The following is a 24,881-nucleotide window of genomic DNA, read 5'->3' as shown; positions in this document are numbered from 1 at the left end:
GGAGGTTAACTCAGGGGGGGCCACAGCAGTCGGCAAATTAGGTTGAGCTAAAGTTGATCAGATAACAGTAGAATCTAACCTAACATGGCTGCTCAGCCAAATAAAAAAGTGACACTTTCTAAAAAAATAAATAAAAACTCATTAAGTTTCATTAAATGCAATAAACTTTTTTAAAAATCCAGAATTTAAGTTATGATGGCAATTGTCCTTTAAATTATCATGGTTCCATCAAATAAATGTTGGATGTAAAAACAAATGTCTAGGAGGCTAATCCTTTTTTGCCAGAGAGGACTGTAAATCATTTTTTGAATTTTCAATACAGTTTTCCAAAACATAAAATCATACAAAAAAATAAATAAAGTAATTTAAAAGAACAATTTGGAAACATTTTCATACTTTTACAGAACTTAAGACAGATAAAATAAAATGTCTGTCATTTTCATTAATGCTATTCACTTCCTGTTGTAATTTACAGTAACTTCCTGTTGTAATTTACAGTAACTTCCTGTTGTATAGTACAGCAACTTCCTCCAATATACTTTTAGACGGTGCAATGTTTATCCAAAGAATGTATTTTAAAATAATTGTAGTACGGGTAGTATGCTTGTAAATATTTAAATATATACTGTCGGCACAAAAGTCATAAAACATAGCACATTAAATTACTAACATATTGCATCACATCTGTAAAAATCACTTTTTTTTTGTTTTGCTTCCGGGGTCCAGAGCTGCTTGTTTGAGATTTTCTTGGGTTTATGGGACAAGTAAAATGATAAAATGGGGTGGAGGGCAAAGAGGTAGAAAAGGACAGTTCACTGAGGATAGGAGAAGTTTCAGGCGTGCATTTAGTTATATAACAGATTCCTTAAACCGGAAATCACTCGTTGCTCAAATTCCACCAGGAAGCTACAAACAATAAATAAAGTTAAGGTATATACATTCAAAAATATAATTTAAAAAAACTATATAAAGTTTGTAACATTGTATGGAAGATTGTATATGAGGAAGACATATATACTACCAGTAAGGAGAGAAATAATGTAATCGGATTCAATTCAAATTTTGGAAAATGTGTTATATTAATCAACAAAATATGTGGGTGGACTATATATCTTTAATCATCAGAAGTGGTCAGTACGCGCAATAAAAGACTGAACTCAGGCTTTATGTATTTATGTTTATTGATGACCTTTTATTACAGGGACATTCCAGACCCCTAACGCAGTTTAGCTTGCTGAACCGCTTTAAGTGTGAACGGTTTGTCCTCTTTTCTTTCATTTTTTAAAAAAGTGCATATTTTACTAAAAACTAACCCTGTTGCAACCCCCTGGCTGTCAGACAACATGTTCTGTTACTGCTTGGTTGTTTAGCTCAGTGGAGCTAAACTCAAGAGGCAGCCATTGCCCAGAGCACCTGCCTTTGCAAAGACTCTTCATTGAGCTGCATTGGGAAGTCTGTGATTGGACAGCCACAGAAAGTCTGGGCGGGGTTAGAAGGGGAGGACTTGCAAAGAGATCTGTCAGTGAGTGAGTGTATGTATGTCACTGCGTGTCTGTCAGTGAGTGAGTATATGTCTGTCAGTGAGTGTGTGTGTGTCTGTCAGTGAGTGAGTGTATGTATGTCAGTGAGTGTCTGTCTGTGTGTGTGTCTGTCAGTGAGTGTGTGCATGTCTGTCAGTGAGTGTCTGTGTGTGTGTGTCAGTGAGTGTGTGTCTGTCAGTGAGTGTGTGTCTGTCAGTGAGTGTCTGTGTGTGTGTGTGTGTCTGTCAGTGAGTGTGTGTCTGTCAGTGAGTGAGTGTATGTATGTCAGTGAGTGTCTGTCTGTGTGTGTCTGTCAGTGAGTGTGTGCATGTCTGTCAGTGAGTGTCTGTGTGTCTGTCAGTGAGTGTGTGTCTGTCAGTGAGTGTGTGTCTGTCAGTGAGTGTCTGTGTGTGTGTGTGTGTGTGTGTGTGTCTGTCAGTGAGTGTGTGTCTGTCAGTGAGTGTGTGTCTGTCAGTGAGTGTGTGTCTGTCAGTGAGTGTGTGTGTCTGTCAGTGAGTGTGTGTGTCTGTCAGTGAGTGTGTGTGTCTGTCAGTGAATGTGTGTGTCTGTCAGTGAGTGTGTGTGTCTGTCAGTGAGTGTGTGTGTCTGTCAGTGAGTGTGTGTGTCAGTGAGTAAGTGTATGTCTGTTGGTGAGTGTGTGTCTGTCAGTGAGTGTGTGTCTGCAAGCGTGTGTCTGACAGTGAGTGAGTGACATGAGGGGGTGGCAAAATGGATCTTTGCCTAAGGCGGCAGAAATTTGTGCACCGGCCCTGAAAGAGATCTGCAACTTTTGCAAGCTGTTTTAGATATACATCCAATGAACATATGCACAATTAAATGCATGAATGTTTTCATTGGTAGCATATCTACAAATCAGTGATTTTTGTATTTGGGCCATGGAGTGTCCCCTTAGGTTTTGAGAATACACAGGTCACCCCACATAAGAGATGTATACAAAATTATCTGTACTTGTACCTGGTAATAGCATTGTCCTGGTCTGCTCTGGACTGTCCAGACAATCGATGATCACTCTCTGAAAGGTTTTGCTCTGGTTTGATTGCAGATGGCTTTAAAAACAAGCAAACAAACAAAAAAATTCATAAGAAGCCATCCTGATTTCAGGTTCTGTCCCACTTAATCTGGTTGGTTCTCTGTTCCCACATCTGAGGACACCAGTGAACTGTCCCAGCAAGCAAAGCATTCGCACTGTGCTGATTGGTTGTCAGGGCAGTGGGACCATGCACAGAGCACTTAATGAGCAGTTTGTGCATGACCTCCCTAGGGTGGGGATAGCCCCTTCTTTTGACCTCCTTTCCATGCAGGATTGCCCATTTTGTGTGTAAAATGACTGTTGAGATAACATAACTCACATGTATGTCTGCCCAGTGATAACAGTACACCCAGAGCAGTGACATGTGTTTACTAGAGTCAATGATTCATTTCAATCCCCATTCACATGTCTTGTTCCAACTCTCTGTTTTTCTATTTCCTCCGTTTATTTTTTTGTTAATCATTAACATTTATAGCATTTGAAAAGAAGAAGTTACAAAACAAAGCAACATCTATAAACAACTCCATAAGAACATGAATCGAGAACAAGATAATATAATCTGAACGCAATGCAACATATTCTTCAATAGTACAGCATGCAGTCCATCCTTTTTCATTTTAACCTCATCTCTTACTGTGTCTACCAATTTGTATTCCATCTAGCTACCGGACCTATCTGTCTGTCCATGAGTCCTTATTGCCCCCTTTTCCATTCTCAAGATTTTTTCCAACCTCTTTGTGTCAGTTATTAGTCATATTGTTCCTGCTCCTTCTCCTGTTTCATTGTCTATAGTTTCTACCCATTTTCTTATCCATTGAATGTCTTTTTTTTTTTTACCTCTCTTGCTTCCCCATCTCTTTCCATTCTTTTTTTTTTTTTCACCTCTGTCTCCTATTCTCTCTTTTTCAAATTTTATCAACAAACATTTCTTTCTCAACCTTTGCTACCTTTTTTTTCTCTAAAAAGAACAAAACACAAAAACAGGATCTGTGGAGAAGAGGATACACACAATTGTATGTTTATATATATATATATATCTCCATGGAGCCTGTAACCAGTGAGACACTCCAGGGGAGACATCTCCGGGCTTAACTCTAAATTGTACTCAAAGAAAAACAGGCACACTATTCACAGAATGTGAAAGGATGCTACCTGGAAATATAAACAGTTTCTATTTGTAGTATCTGATTTGTATGTGTAATCGTACAAATGTAGCAAAAGGGAGATCAAAAACATCCATACAGATTCAAAATAATAATATGTACAAGCCTTATAAGGCTTCTCTTAAAAGAACACTATAGGGTCAGGAGCACAAACATGTATTCCTGATCCTATAGTGTTAAAACCACCATCTAGCTCCCCCCCCTTGTATTCAAGTCTGCAGTTGCTGGCTCTGCCCCTCTCGGCCTGCTGTCTCCTGATATCATCAGAAGTGGTGGTCTGAGCCAATCACAATGCTTCCCCATAGGATTGGCTGTCAAGGAGGCAGATCAGTGGCAGGGCCAGCACAAGTCAAACACAGCGCTGGCCAATTATCATCTCCTCACAGAGATTAATTGAATCAATGCATCTCTATGAGGAAAGTTCAGTGTCTGCATGTAGAGGTTGGAGACGCTGAATGGCAGTGCTGCTCACTGTGCAGCACTGCCCCAGGAAGCACCTCTAGCAGCCTTCTGAAACTTGGCCAGTGGAGTAATTACTAGGCTGTAATGTAAACACTGCATTTTCTCTGGAAATACCGTGTTTACAGCAAAAAAACCTGAAGGGAATGATTCTACTCACCAGAACAAATAAAAGAAGCTGTAGTTGTTCTGGTGACTGTAGTGTCCTTTTAAACTTGGGTGGTAGTCTTGAAGGATAATCTTCCTTTTGCTACATTTGTATGATTACACATACAAATTGACATATTTCTGGATAAACTTTAAAAAAATTTAATATTATGAAAAATATTTAAATGTAAAAATATTTAGACTTTATTATATATTAGTATATAAATATGTGAATGTTTGTAAAATGTTTGATAGTTTAATATTTCAAAAATATATATAAATTTTAAAAAGTTTACCCAATATAATAAATCATTTGAAAAGCTTGTCCAACAATCGAGACCTCTATTTAGTATTCTTAAAAACGTTACACCTAGGCTTCATATCTGGATACACCAAAATCCAATATTCATAGATTATGCTTCACACCTTCCAACTTCATTAATATTATAACAGATACATTTTGCTGCACACAGCCGTCTCCTAGACATCATTCCGTTGTCCCACATTGCAGATATGACTTTTAGGCAATGGGCTTAGAAATTAAATGAAGCTCTCGATCTCAATATCATCCTCCTGACAATTATGGCAGGCATAAAAGACTATATTAAAATGAATGCTGCCTCTTTTATCTCACCAGCGACCCTCTCGGCTACACTTTAAGCAATCATTAGCTGTCATTTAATTCGCCTTGCAGCCTACTATAATATAGACAATGTAAGCAAAACAAAACTGTGAAAACTTGAATTAAAGTACACTTTTCATGCCAAATGTGACTTTATATACTTTACTAGGTAGGGAAATGTATGGATGAGGTGTCATTTCACTATATTTATATATTTACCTATTTAGCTGAGATTTAATATTTTTGGCAAAGCTTTCCAAATAGTTTGATATTTTTGAATAAACCTTTAAAATTATTTAATATTATTTTTTAAAAATCATGTTTTATTATTTTGATTTTTTTTTTTCATATATTGATATATTTTTTTCATGGATGATATGTGTTTGGATATCTTAATGTGTTTAAAAAATCATTTTAAAAAAATGTATCCAAAAATATTAAATCATTTAGAATTCTTATCCAACAATATTAAATTGAGGCACTAGTCTTTTACCCCAAGGACCCCAAATCTGATCATCTTTTCATCTAAAGACTGTTGCAAGGAGAAACTGATATGTTATTAGTATGAACATTACTGCACTTAATCTAAAAAAAAAAAAACCTACAAGCTAATAGCCATAAATGTCATAATGTCGTAATTAAGTAATACTAAGTTTAATGTGTGTATGTATTTCTATGTATATATTGTATTACCGTACATTTTAAAACTTTTACTGGTAATTGTTTGTGGGTATTAATGACTTGCCTATATGGTGTCTAGTGAAGTTTAAAAATGGTGGGGAGCTACATTTTGGGACGGAACCTGACTATTACCTGACTTTTAGGGCTCTGCTCACTTAATTTAAACCCTTGTTCCCAACTCCTGACTCAGTAAGGGGCCATGCAACGTTCAACAACAACATAACCCTATAGATACCAATATTACAATGGGTGTCTCTTGGTCCACCCATTGTACAGCACTACGGAATTTGATGGCGGTATATAAATGATAAAATAATAATAATAATAATCTTGATATAATTAGCTGCATCTCTGACCATCAAGCGCTGCGGAATATGTTGGCGTTATATAAATGCCAAAAATAATAGTAATAATTTTTAAAAAGGACAAAGTGCAGAAGTAATCACGACAGACACAGGTTCTTTTCTAATACACATGTCCTTAATTTTCACCAACCCAATACATTTTTTTATTATTATGCTGCCCCATCCTTTGGACTAGCCTACACTGTCCGATAGACAGCTTAAGAACATGCAGAGATTGTTGACAGACATTTGATGCGATACTGCAATTAATGTAGTGGTGGGGCCAAATTTCACACCCCCAAGCCAATAACTTATTTTTTATTTTTAAAGAAATATTTGAAGCACCATAACCACTACAGTGTATTTCAGTGGTTATGGTGCAAAACATGCCATGTTAACCCTTCAATGGTGCCCCTCCCTGCCTTCTGTCTAGTTGAAAACTCTAAACTCTGAGTTGAGTCTAGTGGTGCAGGGCTTGGCTTAATGGCTGAAAGAAATTAAGCAACACTCTCAGCCAATGAGGGCTTAGCTCAGGAGAGCTAAAGGAAGCTCCTAGCAGGAGTTTGGGGCTCCGCTTCCTGCTGAAGCAGTGAGCAGTGCCTGGCAGACCTGTGTAAAAAGTCAAAACATTTTGGCTACTTACATTGGAGCGCCACCAAGAAACTCTTGGCACCATAACCACTATGGCATACTGTAGTTGTTATGGTGCTTGCAGTGTTCCTTTAAAGTCAAATAGCCATAGTTTTTTTTTCTTTTTTTTTTTTTTTTATAAATGGTGTTATTAACACCGATTAAACTTCCTTTGAAATGCAGGAGACCCCTTTTCATTCCCTCTGTGTTTGCCTCTGTTGAGGGTCCTATATTATTGTAATCACAGACTGGTATAGCAGCGTTTTATATAAGGCCAAAACTGAGTTTGCAGTGAATGAGTTTCTGTTCATTCTTTTTTTTTAAATGATGTATATATTCTAAATAAATATATTAACATCAGAGCTATGGAATTTAGATTTTTCCGTTAGGGACAAGGAGCAGTATTTGGGATACAGACAGGGATCTAGCAGAATGAATGATATGGTCAGGGGAAATATGTACATGACTCCAGGAGTCTTGTAGCATAAATTATCTTGTCCGGAATTATCTTGCTACATCAGTCACTACACAAGAGCACATCCAGTGACTTTCAATTAGTCTCTCATGTATTCACAAATTGCCCTTTCTAGATGAATGGAACGCTATTCACTTGCATTAAACTATGCGTAAAATGAGTTAATTAATATCTAGAATGTGATTTGCTTTTACTATTGTAGAAAAAAAGTCTATACCATTGCAAATTAGTCGCACTAAAAAGTGTATCAAGGACAAGAAATAATATTAAAGGGTTCCTCCAACGGCTGTCACCCCTTCTGCTTTTAGAAGTGGTCATGGTGGAAGGAATTTCTGCGTGTTGCATTTGTGCTTGAATTTTTTTGTTTTTATTTTTAATTTACAGCGTTTATAAGAGGGGTGACCTAAGTACTAATGCCCCATAGTGCATTCAAAATCATAAATAATATATATATTTAAAAATGGTTGGAGTAGCCCTTTAAGAAGGAAAAATGTGGCTAAACGTAAAAAAAAAAAAAAAAAAAAAAGAATTAAAATCCTGGCATAATTAGCTCTTGGCGTTAGCAGATAGGTAGCAAGAACTTCATTGGCAAAGTAACCCTTTTACAAAATAGACAAAACAGAAGAATCCAAATTACACCAATGAAGTGGACTTGGTTGCAAATGTTGCTTTTAGTATCAGGTTTTATGGAAACCTCAAAAAAGAATAAAAGTATGTAGTGTAACTCTGTAATCACTAAGATAGACTAAGTATCACATAAGGACTGCATTCTCAGTGAATGACTAGCCCAGTGTCATTCAGCAGGAGGGGTATAATCCCCGCTTCAGATAACAGTGTGTCCAACTCATTACAAAATACATGTCTGTTAATCCTCCTATTGTACAGCGCTGCAGAATTTGTTGGCGCTAATAATAATAATAATAATAATAACAGTGTAGCACAACTGCCCAACCACCACCATAAATATTCATAATTTATTCTGCTTCTGTAAGTGAAGCAAGAGGACATTGGAAAACACAATACCCTATAGATCATGCCCCTCAGAGTTTACTGTTCAATTCACTGCCATTTAGGAGTTAAATCACTTTGTTTCTGTTTATGCAGCCCTTGCCACACCTCCCCTGGCTATGATTGACAGAGCCTGCATGAAAAAACTGGTTTCACTTTCAATCAGATGTAATTTACCTTAAACAATTTTATCTCTTGCTCTGTAAATTGCACCTTAATCACATACAGGAGGCTCTTGCAGGATCTAGCACGCTATTAACAAAGCAGGGGATTGAAAAAAAAAAACTAAATTAAACAGACCTTGCAAAAAAAGGAAGACTCTTTACAGGAAGTGTTTATGGAAGGCTGTGCAAGTCACATGCAGGGAGGTGTGACTAGGGTTCATAAACAAAGTGATTTAACTCCTAAATGGAAGAGAATTGAGCAGTGAGACTGCAGGGGCATGATTTATACACCAAAACTGCTTCATTAAGCCAATGACTATAGTGTCCCTTTAAAGCCAAGCTTTCATGGCCTTGACATAGTAATGGTTTTACTGTATTCTATTACTTCTGATACAATGGTTGCAACTATTGCAGCTTCAAAGACCAAAGAAGAAAAGTCTTTAGATGTTTTTATTTTTTGGGGGGCTGAGACATTCACCTTGTCTTTTTATATTTATTAGTCAATTAATTATTGATACAGTTTTAATCTCACCTATTCCATGATTCTTGATCTTCCCAAATCTCATACAAGACATATCCTGACTCTGACTGAAGTCTTTGAGCGGAAATACTGAAAAAACAAAACAGATAAAGGTTTGAGTGATTATCGTGATTATCTCAAATATTGTGCCACAAAACACACAACATTAAAATAAAAGCTAAATTTAAAATAAACTGAAAGTTTCCTTCACGTAAAATTCATCAGTACTTGTGTATAAAGATTTATTATGATACGGAAACATTTACCCATATACATAAAAAGAGCTTGATTTACTAAAGCTTGTCATTTTTTTCTGCTGTCACAGCGAACCTATACCACAATGACATTGACAACCTGACATATTGAAGGTGCGTAAGCACATAAAAAGCGTTCAACTGCATCATGATCCATGACACCATCACAAGATTAAAAGATGGTACAGTGATTAACTGGAGTAAAAAAATAGCACATTTTGCATAAAAAATATACTTTATATATTAAACATGTATGGGATCTGTGAAACTCCACTGTAAACCTGAGAGTGGTGAATGATCCCCCCACCTTTCCCCCGTTGCATTATAAGCAGGGGATTTTAAAAAAGAGAAGCAAAGTGGGGGCGCCTAAGGATCTAAGAATAACCAGAGAGGGCTACAAATTACCCCCACTCTTCCTTCACCCCTGTGCAGGAAGAGAAATAAGACAATAATAAACTGTTCAATCAAGGGGGCATTTCTTAATATTAGCTAGTAGTTAAAATTGGAGTCTAGACCATGGGCGTAGGACCCGGGGGGAATAGGGGGGAAGCATCCCCCCCAGCTCCGCCGGCCCCCCTCATGCTGCAGCCGCCCAAGCGCTCTGCAGAGAGCCTCAGGTGGCTGTAGCTGTGCCCGGGCTGGTGCGTCCATGAGGGCGCACCACCCGGGCGCAGCATGAGGAGAGGGGCTGACAGGAGGGAAGTGCTCAGTGCTCCCGCCTGTCACTCCCTCACTGTAGCGTGGCCGAGCCCTGTATGGTCCGCGGGTACAGGGAGCATCTGTCTCCTGTACCCGGCCGGACTAACAGAAAGTGCACACTGAGTCAGTGTGCACTTCCTTTTAGTCCGGCTGGGTACAGGAAACAAAATCTCCCTGTACCCGCGGACCATACAGGGCTCGGCCACGCTACAACAGAGGTAGGGGAGGGTGGGGGGATAAATTGAAAGGGGTGGAGGAAGAAATTGACAGGGGTGGAGGAAGGGGGAGTAAGAAATTGAAGGGGGGAGGAAGAAATTGACAGGGGGAGGGAAGGGGAGGAATAAATTGAAAGGGGGGGAGGAAGAAATTGACAGGGGGAGGGAGGGGGGGAAGAAATTGAAGGGGGGAAGAAATTGAAGGGTGAGGAAGAAATTGACAGGGAGGGAGAGAGAAAGAAATTAACAGGGAGGGGGGAGAAAGAAATTGACAGGGAGGGGGGAGAAAGAAATTGACAGGGAGGGGAATTGATGGGGGAGGGAGGGGGAATGAGAGTGGGGAGGGGAGGGGAGAAGAGAGTGACAACGGGGGAGGAGAAGAGAGTGACATGGAGGGGGGAGAAGAGAGTGACAAGGGAGGGGGGAGAAGAGAGTGACAAGGGAGGGGGGAGAAGAGAGTGATAAGGGAGGGGTGAGAAGAGAGTGACAAGGGAGGGGGGAGAGGAGAGTAACAAGGAGGGGGGGAGAGAAGAATGTGACAAGGGAGGGAGGGGGAGAAGAATGTGACAAGGGAGGGAGGGGGGGAGAAGAGAGTGAAAAGGGAGGGGGTGAGAGAGTGACAAGGGAGGGGGGAGAAATTGACATCCATCACACACACACACAATCACACACAATGCACCCCTTACACACAAAGACAATGCACCCCTTGCACACAGAAAAACACACAATGCATTACACACACAATGAATTAGACACACACACACAAGCAATGCAACCATTATACACAATGCATCCCTTACACACACAGAAACACACAATGCATTCCTTACACACACTCAATGCACCCCTTACACACACTCAATGCACCCCTTACACACGCACACACTGCATCCCGTACATACACAGAAACACACCTTGCAGCCCTTACACATACAAACACAGATTCACACAATGCCTTCCTTACACACATATCAGGACATCCCCTACACACTCCACCGCCTGTGAACAAACTCATTGGTGGAACATGAAGGTGGACCCTGGGAACCAGACCTTGAGCTGTGTAAAGGGCCCCCAAAAAACAGAGCTGCTTCCCATTCTCCCAGAACATTGATTTTTGTGACCACAGTTACAAGCAGCCTCCAGAGAGCCTGTTCTACACCAGACCAGTGGAGCCAGACTGCAGCTAGAGCCCATCATCATCTTCATCTGGTTGTAAGTAGGCAATCTAGTATATTATTTGTGGCACTAATCCAATTTACCTCACATTAAAGAAACACTGTAGTCCCCAGAACCACTGCAGCTTAATGTAGTGGTTCTGGTGTCTATAGCCTGTCCCTGCATGCCTTTTAATGTAAACACGGCGGCACTGCAGCACTGGCGTTAGTTAACATGGCAGATCATATGGGTGGGGCATTGTGATGTCCCATGGGGGGGGCGGCAAACTTTACTTTTGCCTAGGTCGGCAAAAATCCTTGCACGGACCTGGCCGGGTGTCACGTGACTACCCGGCGCTCAGTCTGACACTGCGCCTGAGGTCCCCCTGCTATGTCAGGTAAAAGGGGAGACAAAGGTAGAACAATAATTGGAAGGGTTTAGGGGGGCTACTAATATGGATGTGGGGAGGGGTAGGTAGCAAAAATAATTGGAAAGGGTTAGGGGGGCTACTAATAAGGATAGGGGGAGAGGGGTAGGTAGAAAAATAATTGGAAGGGTTTAGGGGGGCTACTAATATGGATGGGAGGAGGTAGAAAAATTATTGGAAGGGGTTAGGGGAGTACTAATATGAATGGAAGGGGTAGGGTGGGTTCTAATATGCATGGAAGGAGTTAGGGGGTACTAATATGCATGGAAGGGTTAGGGGGGTACTAATATGCATGGAAGGGGTAGGGGGGTTAATATGCGTGGAAGGGGTAGGTTGGGTTCTTTTGTGCATGGAAGGTGTAGGGGTGGTTCTAATATTTATGGAAGGGGTAGGTAGGGTTCTAATATAAATGGAAGGGGTAGAGACGGGAAGTAAAATGTATGGAATGCATTTCTGACAGTGTCACTGAATGGCAGTTAGGAAATGTGGTCACCCTAAGTCAGGGGAAGTATTACACAATATGTATATGTATAAAAAAATATAAAAAGTAATCTGCAAAGTACAAAACGTTTGTGTCATATGTCGTGCTAAAAATTAAGCTGGGAATGTGCATATTTTTTTATTTTTTTTAAATAATTTTTAGAATAATGATACAGACATTTTATTTCTTGCATTTGTGATGATTCTTTTTTCCTCTCTATATTCAAGGGACACTATAATCACCAGAACCACAACAGCTAAACGAAGTAGTTCTGGTGTCTATAGCATGTCTTTGCAGGCTTTTTAATGTAAGCACTGCCATTTCGTAAAAAGGCAGTATTTACATTACTGCTGAGGAATACCTCTAGTGGACACTCAGATGGCCACTAGAGGTGCTTCCTAGTCGAGACATGAATGCCGCCCTATGAAGTATCTGCGCATGTGCGGCAAAGCTGCGCATGCGCACCAGAGAGCAATGACGCTTCTGAATAGAAGCATTTTATTGCTCCCTGCTCGCATCCTCCTATTTAGTCCTTTTGACGAAATAGGGGGCGCGGCATCAGGAGGATCCCAGCGCTGTATCCGGGTAAGTAAAATCCCTTCCCTGTAGTGACCCTTTAATGTTATTATTTAATCATTTATATAGCGACTGCAAATTCCGTAGCGCTGTACAATGGGATAAACAACTCCTAGTTTACGGAATAAGAATATACTCGGTGAGTAAAAATGCTATCCCCCCAGATTTTTTGGGGTTCCTACGCCCATGGTCTAGACGACCCCCAGGTTGTTGTTAAGACCCTAAGAAGGCAGGCCAAAGGGTAGCCCGGAAAATGGATATGTGTAAGTGAGGGGAGTGTAGATTCAGGGCAGGGGAGGTCTTGAGTGAGCATCAGGAGTGGAGCCCTGGGTAAGGGGTGGGTATCATATATATATATATATGTATATATATATAGGTGGCCATTTTCTGTAAGGGTTTCAACCATCTTAATAATCTCAGTTTGTGTTTCTAACTTGTGTTTCTTATCACAGTGTTCGGCGGAAGCGGTCCCTCGTCAATTAGGGTTGGACCAGTGGTCCAGTGAAAAAGGATGATCAGGACTGATCCCTCCCCTAACCTCTGTTACGATTATGGGTAATGTAATGTATGTGCCCACTGAGCCAGAGGCAGGCCAGTGGTTAGCATGGAGTTAATGTTAGGCCAGTTGTGAGGCAGGTTGGTGTATAGGACGAGGGGGGAGGGCAGGTGCCCACGATCAGCAGGAATGGTTGGCAAGGGTGTGGAATTGTGAATGTTTATGGTTACATTATGTTAATGTATGGTGTTCAATAAGCTAATGTTATCTATATATGTATTGATATTTAAAAAGTTGTGACCTGTTTGTCACCATCAACGTCTTGTGTCTGTTTAAAAAGGTAAGCTAATGAATGGGTATTCTCATCTCCACGGTCCCCACTACCTGCACACAAGAATCCTGCATGCATAATTAAAATCATACCTGTCAATCTTTCCTGCCTATCTACCAAGACGGAGGTGGGAAGGAAATAGAGTAGACTCTGTGCAGGTGGCAGGCCCAAATGTCAATGGAGCAGACCGGTTCAGCAAGGGGAAAGGCCTGCCTGACAAAGGGACAAAGGGATGTGTCAGCCACAGGGCCGGACTGGCCCACCGGGATACCGTGAAATTTCCCGGTGGGCCGTTGGCACCTGGGGCCGGGCAGACACCTGGGTCTGCTGGCGGCCGCTGGGGGAGGTCTGCTGGCGGCCGCTGGGGAGGTGTGCTGGCGGCCGCTGGGGGAGCTGCGGGGCCCCGGTCTCATTAGGCTGCACACTGGGGAGCAGAGACAGCGCAGCTCCCCCAGTGGCCGCCAGAAGACCCCCCCAAGCGGCCGCCAAAAGACCTCCCCCAGCGGCCGCCAAAAGACCTCCCCCAGCGGCCGCCAGCACAGGTGCCCCAGCAGCCTCCAGCACAGACAGCCGTCTGCACTGCACGACCCCCTGGCAGGTAGGAGTAATGTGTGTCAGTGTAAGTTTGTCTGTCTGTGTCATGGTGTGTGTGTCTGTCTGTCTGTGTCATAGTGTGTGTGTCTGTCTGTGTCATGGTGTCTGTCTGTATGGTGTGTGTCTGTCTGTCTGGCATGGTGTCTGTTATGGTGTGTGTCTGTCTGTCTGTCATGGTGTGTGTCTGTCTGTCTGTGTCATGGTTTATGTCTGTATGGTGTGTGTGTCTGTGTCTGTCTGTGTCATGGTCTGTCTGTCATGGTGTGTGTGTCTGTCCATCATGGGGTGTGTGTCTGTCCATCATGGGGTGTGTGTCTGTCTGTGTCATGGTGTGTGTGTCATGGTATGTGTGTGTGTCTGTGTGTCATGGTGTGTGGGTCTGTCTTTGTCATGGTCTGTCTGTCTGTGTCATGTTCTGTCATGGTGTGTGTGTGTGCCTGTCATGGGGTGTGTATCTGTCATGGTATATGTGTGTTTCTGTGTCTGTCATGGTGTATATGTGTGTTTTAAAATTAGTGTTTTTGCTCACCTTTTTTTTCCCCAGGCAGCGTGCTGGTCTCCCCTCGACTGGCCCTGCCTCTATGGCTGAGATCATCAAGCTTGATGATCTCAGCTAATCCAATGCTTTGCCATAGGATTGGCTACAAAACGCTACACCAATCAGCATCTCCTCATAGAGATGCATTGAATCAATGTATCTCTATGGGGAACGTTCAGCGCCTACAGAGTGTGGAGGCCCTGAATGTAGGTGCACTGACACAGGAAGCACCTCTAGTGACCATCTGAATGACTGTCACCAACGGTGTCACTTTGAAGCTTTGAAGCAATGTAAACACTGCCTTTTCTCTGAAAAGTCAGTGTCTACGTTGAAAAGCCTGTAGGGACATGCCATAGACACCAGTACCACTACATTAAGCTGTGTGTGTGCGTCTGCTAGTGAGTGAGCTTGCTTGCATGTGTGTGCCTGCTAGTGAGTGAGCTTGTGGTTTATGTCAATTAGCTGATGTATATCAGTGAGATTGTTTGTCTATGAGGCTGTGTATCAATGAGCTTGTGTGTCATTGAGATGTCAGTGAGATTGTCTGTGTCTGCATGTGAGTATGCTTACTGTATAATTAAACGTTTTACTCTGAAAGGACCAATATTTTTTACTCTGAAAGGACCAATATTTTATATTAGAAAAAGCAATATATATATATTACTCAATCATCTGTCATGGCAAGACATAGCCTTACATATTACACGCGACAATATATGGCGCAGTAACTTATGGGGCTGGCATAATTGTTTTTTTCCAGGGCTGCTTTGTATCCCCAGTCTGGCCCTGGTCAGCCACTAAAGAGAGTGACAAGGCTGACTGACAGCCTGTCCCCTCAAGTAGACCATGCCAAAGCACCCTGTGCATAATGCTAGTGCCCAGTCCCCTTCTGCATTCTGAAGTCTACTGGCAGATTTCAAAAGGCCAGACAGATCCCCAGGACCAATTTTTGCAGAAACAGTACACTAAAATGTGGGACTGCCCCAGCAAATTCAGGACTGTTGGCAACTACGAGTGAAATGAGTGTTAAGGAGATAGTTGCATGCTGAGGCACCTTGGACCCAATATGAGTTACGTCACTATTTTTCTTCCAGGTGATTACCTATTTGCAGCTGTATGCTCAAAATTATGCCCATGGACCTAAATAGTAAAAAAGCATGGATTTTTCTGCATTGTCCTCTTTTAAAGGGACACCACAGACCCTTGAAGCACTTTAGCTTGCTGAAAAGCTTTATGTATGAAGAGTATGCCCTCTTTTTTATATTTTGCAAAAAATGCACATTTCAATAGAATTGACATTTTTATAAATTAATTTGATTACACCCAAACAGACAACATGTTTTGTTACTTCCTGGTTTGTTTAGCTCAATGGAGCTAAACTCAAGAGTCAGGCAATTTCCTTGCAAAGGCTCATTGAGCTGCATTGGGAAGTCTATGATTTGACAGCACAAAGTCTTGGCAGGGTTAAAAGTGGAGGGCTTGCAAAGTCTGCAGACAAGAGAACTACAGATTTTGCTAGAGGTTCTTAGACATACAATGGAAAAAACACATAATTAAATTCATGCATGTGGTCATTTGGAGTATATCTACTAAACACTGAATTTTATTTATTTTGTATTCGGGCAGTGGAGTGTCCCTTTAAGTGCCAAGTGTTTTTTTTTTCTGCTTTTTTGTAAATCAATTTAAAAAAAATTCTCTGCAGTTTCGATTTTAGAAGTTTATATTTTTTTGCATTTTGTTTGCTAAAGGAATGTGAATAGAATGTGAAAAGTTTGATTTTAAATTCTAATTTATAATTATTCATTAGATTTAGGTGGGTTATACTCAACCTTTCTCATTATATTCCAAACCAAAATGTTACTGTAATGCTCAGAGAAACACTCGGAGTATCATAATCCACTGCATTGGTTATGGTACAAGGAGTGCTCTGACACCAATCCATAGTAAGTAGTTAAACCGTTTTAATATGGTTTGACAATTTATATAGGTCCCTGGGAGGCCTTCACTACATCCAGTCTTCTCCTGCAAGAGAAGACAGATGCAGAACAAACTATGGTTGGAACTCATTCCAAAACAGCATCCCACCATGTAGAAAATGTGGTTAAAATGTAACATGTCTATGAATTAATGTTTCTTGCATGTCTTAGAAACAATGGGATAAATTAAAATCCAGCTTGCTGGTTGATCAATAACGTTTTCTGACATTCGGTCAATATCGAGTGTGTACGTTTTCAACGTGATCATAATCCAAAAATGTCACAGTCTTTATCTTCCGGTAACAGAATTGTTATTGACTTACAACTGGCATTTACTACAGTTGTCATTGTTAATCACACAATTTCGACATCGATATTCCAAGTCTGCGAAGGTAAAAACAAAAGAAAATTGAAACACCTTGGAAAGATATGACCTGTCTATTTGATCCCATTCACGGTGGTGGTGATGGTAATGGGTGACTTGTGTTATTAACCGGTTCGCATTCCAAATCTACAATGTTACTCATCTATGTTTCTATAAGCATTGTCAAATTGTATAGTTTGTTTGGTATGTTATCGATTTTTCAATTTTATATTATTTTCATGTTGCTCACTTGTAATTTATTTGCTTTAATAGATTAATGAGGAATCGCTAGTTAAGTTTAGTGACGTTGCTTGCACTCGCTATCAACTCAGGGGAGTTCTGCTCATGAGAAAACACTTTAAGATTGTTTAATGTTTAGTAAAACATGCACAGAAGCCCTGTTCACCCGACGGGACATGAAGAGATTCCTGGTGGAATTTAAAAGGACCGTAGCGGAGAAACTGGACAAATGCCTGGTCCCGATTAAGGAAGGCATGGTTGACCTGGTAGCATGGGCCCAGGCAACAGAACACAAAATGGAAGAAATGGCAGAGGTGGTGAGCACACACGACACTGACCTACAAGACCTCAGAGAGCAGCTTCGCCTCCTGGAGGATACCAACGAAGACCTCAGCAACAGGATACAACGGAATAATATAAGCATAAGCGTAGGCAGGGCCGGCCTTAGGCATTTGGGCGCCCTGTGCGAAAAATCTTCACGGCGCCCCCCCTTCCCGCCTGTAACGGAGCTCCGTGTACCCCGACCGAGTACCCTCCGTTGATGGATGCTCCTAGCGCTCTCAGAGGACTCCAAGCACTGCAGACGACACCACAACCACCGCAGGCTCCACAACCGCCGTAGCTTAACTGGAGCCGCGCCGTCTTCCTTCCACCCTGGATCGGCTTCTGTCCTCCAGGACCGTGTGGGGAAGACCTCTCCTCCAGGAGAGCGTAACAGGAACAAGCTCTTAAAAGAGCTAAGTGATTAAGAGCTCAGGGGAATATGCAGCGCATAGCAATCCCCAGTGTGATATAGCAGTTCCCTCCAATAACGAGACACGGCTACGTATTGAGGGTCAGAAGAGGTCTGAGGACTGGAACACCCAGCCTGCTTTTTATTAGAAATAGATACACACAGAACACTCCCAGGGGGAGGATGAAAACAACCAATAATACAGATGGTAACACCCCCACGTCTCCTCCCCTCAGATAACTACATAACCCAATTAAAATGTCCACATTTTTCCACCAGTTCTGGATGTACCCCAAAAACAGGGGGTACAGCTTTAAATCCGGTAGCGCTGGATAGCTCTCCTTCAGGGGGACAATATATCCAAAAATCACCCCATTCGGATGTACAGTTCGGGAGATACAACGTTCCAAAGTTTTGACCGACCGCACAGACCAACTAGCCGAAATTAGTTCCATGAGTTTTGGCCTTGCGGTCGGTCTCCGTTCGCACGGTAAAAAGGTATGATACTCTGGCCATCCATGCGAATCGCGGGGTTCGCTGGAATCCCCATAGATGATTGCATATAACTACCGAACGAGGGGACGTTCGGTAGTTTCCGTACGAACTTATGGAGGTCTGGAGGATTCAGCGGTGTTCGCCTGTTTGCGTATCCGTTTTCAGTTCCATGCGGTTACAGGCAAACACCGCTGTTCGCACACAAGATGGCCGCGAACACGTGGAAAGTCCCGAAATGGCGGCCACCTATTCAGAGCACAAAGAATTCGCATGAAATCATGCGAACGGCTGTATTCTCCAGTAATGGCATTCTCATGCACTATATTCGCCTAAATCCCCTGGCTGTTAGGTTATATTAGCAGTCCAAACCTACAGCATAGATAAAGGGAAAAAGACAGTCTAATACAAGTCCATATGCCGGAATACAGGGTTTGCAGTGCAATATAGTCCAGGACCATAGTCGCAGGGGAGGAGGCGGGCAAGCAGGCCTCTCCAGGACAAAGTGGCGAAGGGCACCTCGTCACACATCTCCCCTTTGGGGGGAAGACTAACCAGGCACCTGACCTTCTGTCGGTCAGTGCCTCCGTTAGTCGATCCACCAACCCACAATAAACAGATGTCCGAGTGGCCCCCCCACAACATCAAAGTACAGGAACAGCCTACCCACAACACACAGTTACTGCACCTGGGTATTTGGCTGTGGTAATGAGGCCACATGCCGAGGGTACTTGAAGGGCAGAGGCCAACTGCACTCTGCCCAGATGCCAGCTCTTCTGCTGGGGTAGCCTGCAGGACATCAGGCTCTGGACCAGGGACAAAGGTAGGGCAGAGGCCGACTGCACTCTGCCCAGCTGCCAGCTCTTCTGCTGGGGTAGCCTGCAAGACATCAGGCTCTGGACCAGGGAAAAAGGTAGGGCAGAGGCCGACTGTACTCTGCCCAGATGCCAGCTCTTCCACTGGGGTAGCCTGCAGGACATCAGGCTCTGGATCAGGGACAAAGGTAGGGCAGAGGCCGACTGCGCTCTGTCCAGCTGCCAGCTCTTCCGCTGGGGTAGCCTGCAGGACATCAGGCTCTGGACCAGGGACAAGGGTAGGGCAGGGGCCGACTGCGCTCTGTCCAGCTGCCAGCTCTTCCGCTGGGGTACTGAGACCATAGTCCGGCTCAGTAGTCAAGGGAACATGGACGTCAGGAGGGGTTAGCATCGCCTCCGTTAACCCTGGTGCCACGCTAGGGGTTAGCTGGGGAGGGGAATTTGTACTTACCCCCTCCTCTGGGTGTCCTGGTGAGGGTAGTTGGGGATCTGGAAGGGCTGTCCAGCATCCCTGTAGGTCAGGCACAGAGACCACGGTCCCATCTGCGCCGTCTGGAGGATTGGTGTCTCCCCTTGTTGGGGGAAGCTGCCGCTGGGGAGAGGGGGTGCTGTGCTCCTCTCCTGGAAACACAGGCTGCCGCTGGAGAGGGAGACCGCCTGTCTCCACTCCCTTACCATGGTCCTGTTGCTGTAGAGAGGGACCAACTGTCTCTGCTCTCTGTAGGACACACTGCTGCTGGGGGGGAAGAACGGCACCTTCGGCCCCCTGGGGTACACACTGCCGCTGGAGAGGGAGACCGCCTGTCTCCGCTCCCTTACCATGGTCCTGTTGCTGTAGAGAGGGACCAACTGTCTCTGCTCTCTGTAGGACACACTGCTGCTGGGGGGGGAAGGACGGCACCTTCGGCCCCCTGGGGTACACACTGCCGCTGGAGAGGGAGACCGCCTGTCTCCACTCCCTTACCATGGTCCTGTTGCTGTAGAGAGGGACCAACTGTCTCTGCTCTCTGTAGGACACACGGCTGCTGGGGGGGAAGGACGGCCCCTTCGGCCCCCTGTAACTCACGCTGTTGTTGGGGCGCAGGGACGGAATACTTTGCCCTCAATGCCCGATATTCTGCTTCCATCTGCAGATACTCCGCCAGTTCTCTCCTTATTCTTGGTACCATTTCCTCGGTTAGAAGGGACCCGTAGAGATCCAACCGCCGCTTCAGCATAGCGTCAAACTGTACGTGACTATACCAATAGTCCAGTTTTGCTGGGTGTTCCCAGGATGCTGTTCCTCGCCCTAGGGAAGCCATCCTGTTGTAGCCAGGGGCGCTGCCCAATGGCTAGCGTTGCCCTCAATTGTAACTCCAAACGTTACCAGTGTCTCTGAGCTGCTTTTCCTCGCACTAGGACGCCATCCCACCGCTGCCACCAATGTAACGGAGCTCCGTGTACCCCGACCGAGTACCCTCCGTTGATGGATGCTCCTAGCGCTCTCAGAGGACTCCAAGCACTGCAGACGACACCACAACCACCGCAGGCTCCACAACCGCCGTAGCTTAACTGGAGCCGCGCCGTCTTCCTTCCACCCTGGATCGGCTTCTGTCCTCCAGGACCGTGTGGGGAAGACCTCTCCTCCAGGAGAGCGTAACAGGAACAAGCTCTTAAAAGAGCTAAGTGATTAAGAGCTCAGGGGAATATGCAGCGCATAGCAATCCCCAGTGTGATATAGCAGTTCCCTCCAATAACGAGACACGGCTACGTATTGAGGGTCAGAAGAGGTCTGAGGACTGGAACACCCAGCCTGCTTTTTATTAGAAATAGATACACACAGAACACTCCCAGGGGGAGGATGAAAACAACCAATAATACAGATGGTAACACCCCCACGTCTCCTCCCCTCAGATAACTACATAACCCAATTAAAATGTCCACATTTTTCCACCAGTTCTGGATGTACCCCAAAAACAGGGGGTACAGCTTTAAATCCGGTAGCGCTGGATAGCTCTCCTTCAGGGGGACAATATATCCAAAAATCACCCCATTCGGATGTACAGTTCGGGAGATACAACGTTCCAAAGTTTTGACCGACCGCACAGACCAACTAGCCGAAATTAGTTCCATGAGTTTTGGCCTTGCGGTCGGTCTCCGTTCGCACGGTAAAAAGGTATGATACTCTGGCCATCCATGCGAATCGCGGGGTTCGCTGGAATCCCCATAGATGATTGCATATAACTACCGAACGAGGGGACGTTCGGTAGTTTCCGTACGAACTTATGGAGGTCTGGAGGATTCAGCGGTGTTCGCCTGTTTGCGTATCCGTTTTCAGTTCCATGCGGTTACAGGCAAACACCGCTGTTCGCACACAAGATGGCCGCGAACACGTGGAAAGTCCCGAAATGGCGGCCACCTATTCAGAGCACAAAGAATTCGCATGAAATCATGCGAACGGCTGTATTCTCCAGTAATGGCATTCTCATGCACTATATTCGCCTAAATCCCCTGGCTGTTAGGTTATATTAGCAGTCCAAACCTACAGCATAGATAAAGGGAAAAAGACAGTCTAATACAAGTCCATATGCCGGAATACAGGGTTTGCAGTGCAATATAGTCCAGGACCATAGTCGCAGGGGAGGAGGCGGGCAAGCAGGCCTCTCCAGGACAAAGTGGCGAAGGGCACCTCGTCACACCGCCCCCCCTCCCCCACTCCTTCCCCCTTCCCACACACCCTGTCACACACACACACACAGGCAGACAGCCATACACACACACACACAAACACACTCAGGCAGTCATACACAGACAGCCACACACAAACACACACACACAGACATAGAATGTGACGGCAGATAAGAACCATTCGGCCCATCTAGTCTGCCCAGACAGTCACACATAGGCAGTCACACACAAACACACACACACACAGGCAGACAGCCACACACACACACAAACACACACAGGCAGACAGACACACACACAGGCTGGCAGTCACACACAGACAGACACACAAACACACAGGCAGACAGCCAAACACACAGAGGCAAACAGCCACACACACACACACAGTCACACACACAGACAAACAGTCAAACACACACTTGCAGACAGCCACACACACACAGGCAGACAGCCACACACACACAGGCAGACAGCCACACACAGACACACACTGGCAGACAGTCACACACACACACACACACACGCAGACAGTCTCACACACACACACACACACACACATAGGCAAACAGTCACACACACACAGTCAGACACACACTAACAGACACACACTAACAGACACACACTAACAGACACACACTAACAGACACAGACACACACTAACAGACACACACACACACTCACCCACATTAACACTTTTTTTACATTTATTTAGACCTTCTCCCCCCCCCCCCCCCCAGCCTCCTTACCTTTGGGAATGCTGGGGGGGGTTGTCTCTTCCTCCCTGGTGGTCCAGTGGCTGCTGGGCGAGCGGCACTGGCTGGCGGGCGGGCAGCTGGCGAGGGAGCACTTCCTCTGAGCTGTCTGCTCAGCTCCCTCGCGCGCCTCAGAGTGGGGCTGGGAGCCGGAATATGATGTCATATTCCGGCTCTCAGCCTCACTCTGCGGCGCGATAGGGAGCTGAGCAGACAGCTCAGAGGAAGTGCTCCCTCGCCAGCCGCCCACCAGCGCCGCCCGACCGCCCAGCAGCCCAGCATGTCTGTTAGCTGCAAGGCTAACAAGACATTTGCCTTGGGCATTTGGGGGCGGCTTTTTTTGCCGCCCCCTGGAAAATGCCACCCAAGGCAAATGCCTTGTTTGCCTCGCGGCTAATACGCCCCTGCCGTGTGAGCTATGCGTCCGCAGGGCGCCCCCTGCTCCATGGCGCCCTGTGCGGCCGCACAGCTCGCACACCCCTAAGGCCGGCCCTGAGCGTAGGATAGTATAAAGGGAGCAAGTCGGTTGTGGTGTGCCGAGACCGACGATACGGTAGGCCTGTAAATAAAGAGGGCAAAAATGAATAATCAAAGATTTAATACAGTCAACAAATATATACAAATTAACCAGACATTTCCTTAAATGCATTACAGTATTTAATTCCTGGAAGAATTTTGAAGGTCGGAATCTAGGACCGAAAGTGGACACCATTTGTTGTGGGTAGGATAGTATGTTATCTCTACTGTTGGTCCGTGTTGACTCGTTTCAGGATGTGGCAAATGCCCGGTGGGCCGCGGTGGCCATGGGCCGAGGCCGCAGGGGAAGGTCCCAGGACTTCCCCTGCCGGTCTATGCAGGGCCGGCACTATCCCAGCGCCGGCCCCGCTGTATTCCATGGAGGGCCGGTGGGGAGATCAGAGATCTCCCTCACCGGCCCACTTGAATAGATCTGCGGCCGCCGCGGGGAGAGAGGGAGGGAGCCAGCCTGCCCGGAGAGAGGACCCGGCGGAGCTCTAACTTGCAGCTCCGCCGGGTTTCTCTCGCGAGATCCGGAGCGTTGCCATGGCGACCGGATCTCGCGAGAGTGAACTCTAGCCCGCAGGCTAGAGTTCACTCACCACTAGGACCACCAGGGATGTGCGAGCATCGGTCTCCCCCTCCCACTCACCAGCGTGCAGGTCCCCCCCTCCCAGGCTACAGGTAAGAAGGGAGGGGGGGACATAATGGCTGTTATATCATTTGTTTATTTACCCCCACCCCCCCACACACACAAAATCCATTTTAACATTTATACAGCACTCTCACACACAGCACTCTCACCCACATCACACACAGCACTCTCACACACAGCACTCTCACCCACATCACACTCAGCACTCTCACACACAGCACTCTCACCCACATCACACACAGCACTCTCACCCACATCACACTCAGCACTCTCACACACATCACACTCAGCACTCTCACCTACATCACACTCAGCACTCTCACACACATCACACTCAGCACTCTCACACCCATCACACACAGCACTCTCACACACATCACACACAGCACTTTCACACACATCACACACAGCACTCTCACCCACATCATACACAGCACTCTCACACACAGCACTCTCACACACAGCACTCTCTAACACATCACACACAGCACTCTCACACACATCATACACAGCACTCTCACACACAGCACTCTCTAACACACAGCACTCTCTAACCCATCACACACAGCACTCTCACACACATCATACACAGCACTCTCACACACAGCACTCTCTAACACACAGCACTCTCTAACCCATCACACACAGCACTCTCACACACACACACACACATTCACACACACACACACACACACACACACACAGCACTCTCACACAAACACACACAGCACTCTCTCTCACACACACACACACACACACACAGCACTCTCACACACACATCATACACAGTACTCTTACACACATCACACTCAGCACTCTCACACTCGGCACTCTCACACACAGCACATTCAGCTCTCTCACACACAGCACTCTCACACACAGCACTCTCACACACAGCACTCTCACACACAGCACTCTCACACACATCATACACATCACTCTCACACACAGCACACACAGCACTCTCACACACAGCACACACAGCACTGTCACACACACATCACACACACCACACACAGCACTGTCACACACACATCACACACAGCACACACAGCACTCACACACCACACCCATCACACACAGCACCCCTCACACACAGCACCCCTCACACACACATACTG

General features: G+C 45.0%; 1 protein-coding gene across 1 annotated transcript in view; it reads right to left on the bottom strand.

The window, feature by feature from the left end:
* Positions 1-487: 487 nt before the first annotated feature.
* NECAB3 (N-terminal EF-hand calcium binding protein 3) overlaps positions 488-24,881 on the bottom strand; it is a 177,731-nt gene continuing 153,337 nt past the window's right edge. Inside the window, exons 11-13 of the mRNA XM_063455733.1 lie at positions 8,797-8,874; positions 2,496-2,587; positions 488-906 (exon numbers count right to left, since the gene is read on the bottom strand). Coding sequence (XP_063311803.1) covers positions 878-906; positions 2,496-2,587; positions 8,797-8,874 — 199 coding nt within the window. The 3' untranslated portion in view covers positions 488-877. The remainder of the gene's footprint in view (positions 907-2,495; positions 2,588-8,796; positions 8,875-24,881) is intronic.

The sequence above is a fragment of the Pelobates fuscus genome, chromosome 5 (genome assembly GCF_036172605.1).
Source record: "Pelobates fuscus isolate aPelFus1 chromosome 5, aPelFus1.pri, whole genome shotgun sequence".
In the NCBI taxonomy this organism is placed as follows: Eukaryota; Metazoa; Chordata; class Amphibia; order Anura; family Pelobatidae; genus Pelobates; species Pelobates fuscus.
Note: the sequence above shows the minus strand (reverse complement) of the source record. Positions and strands in the feature narration are given on the sequence as shown.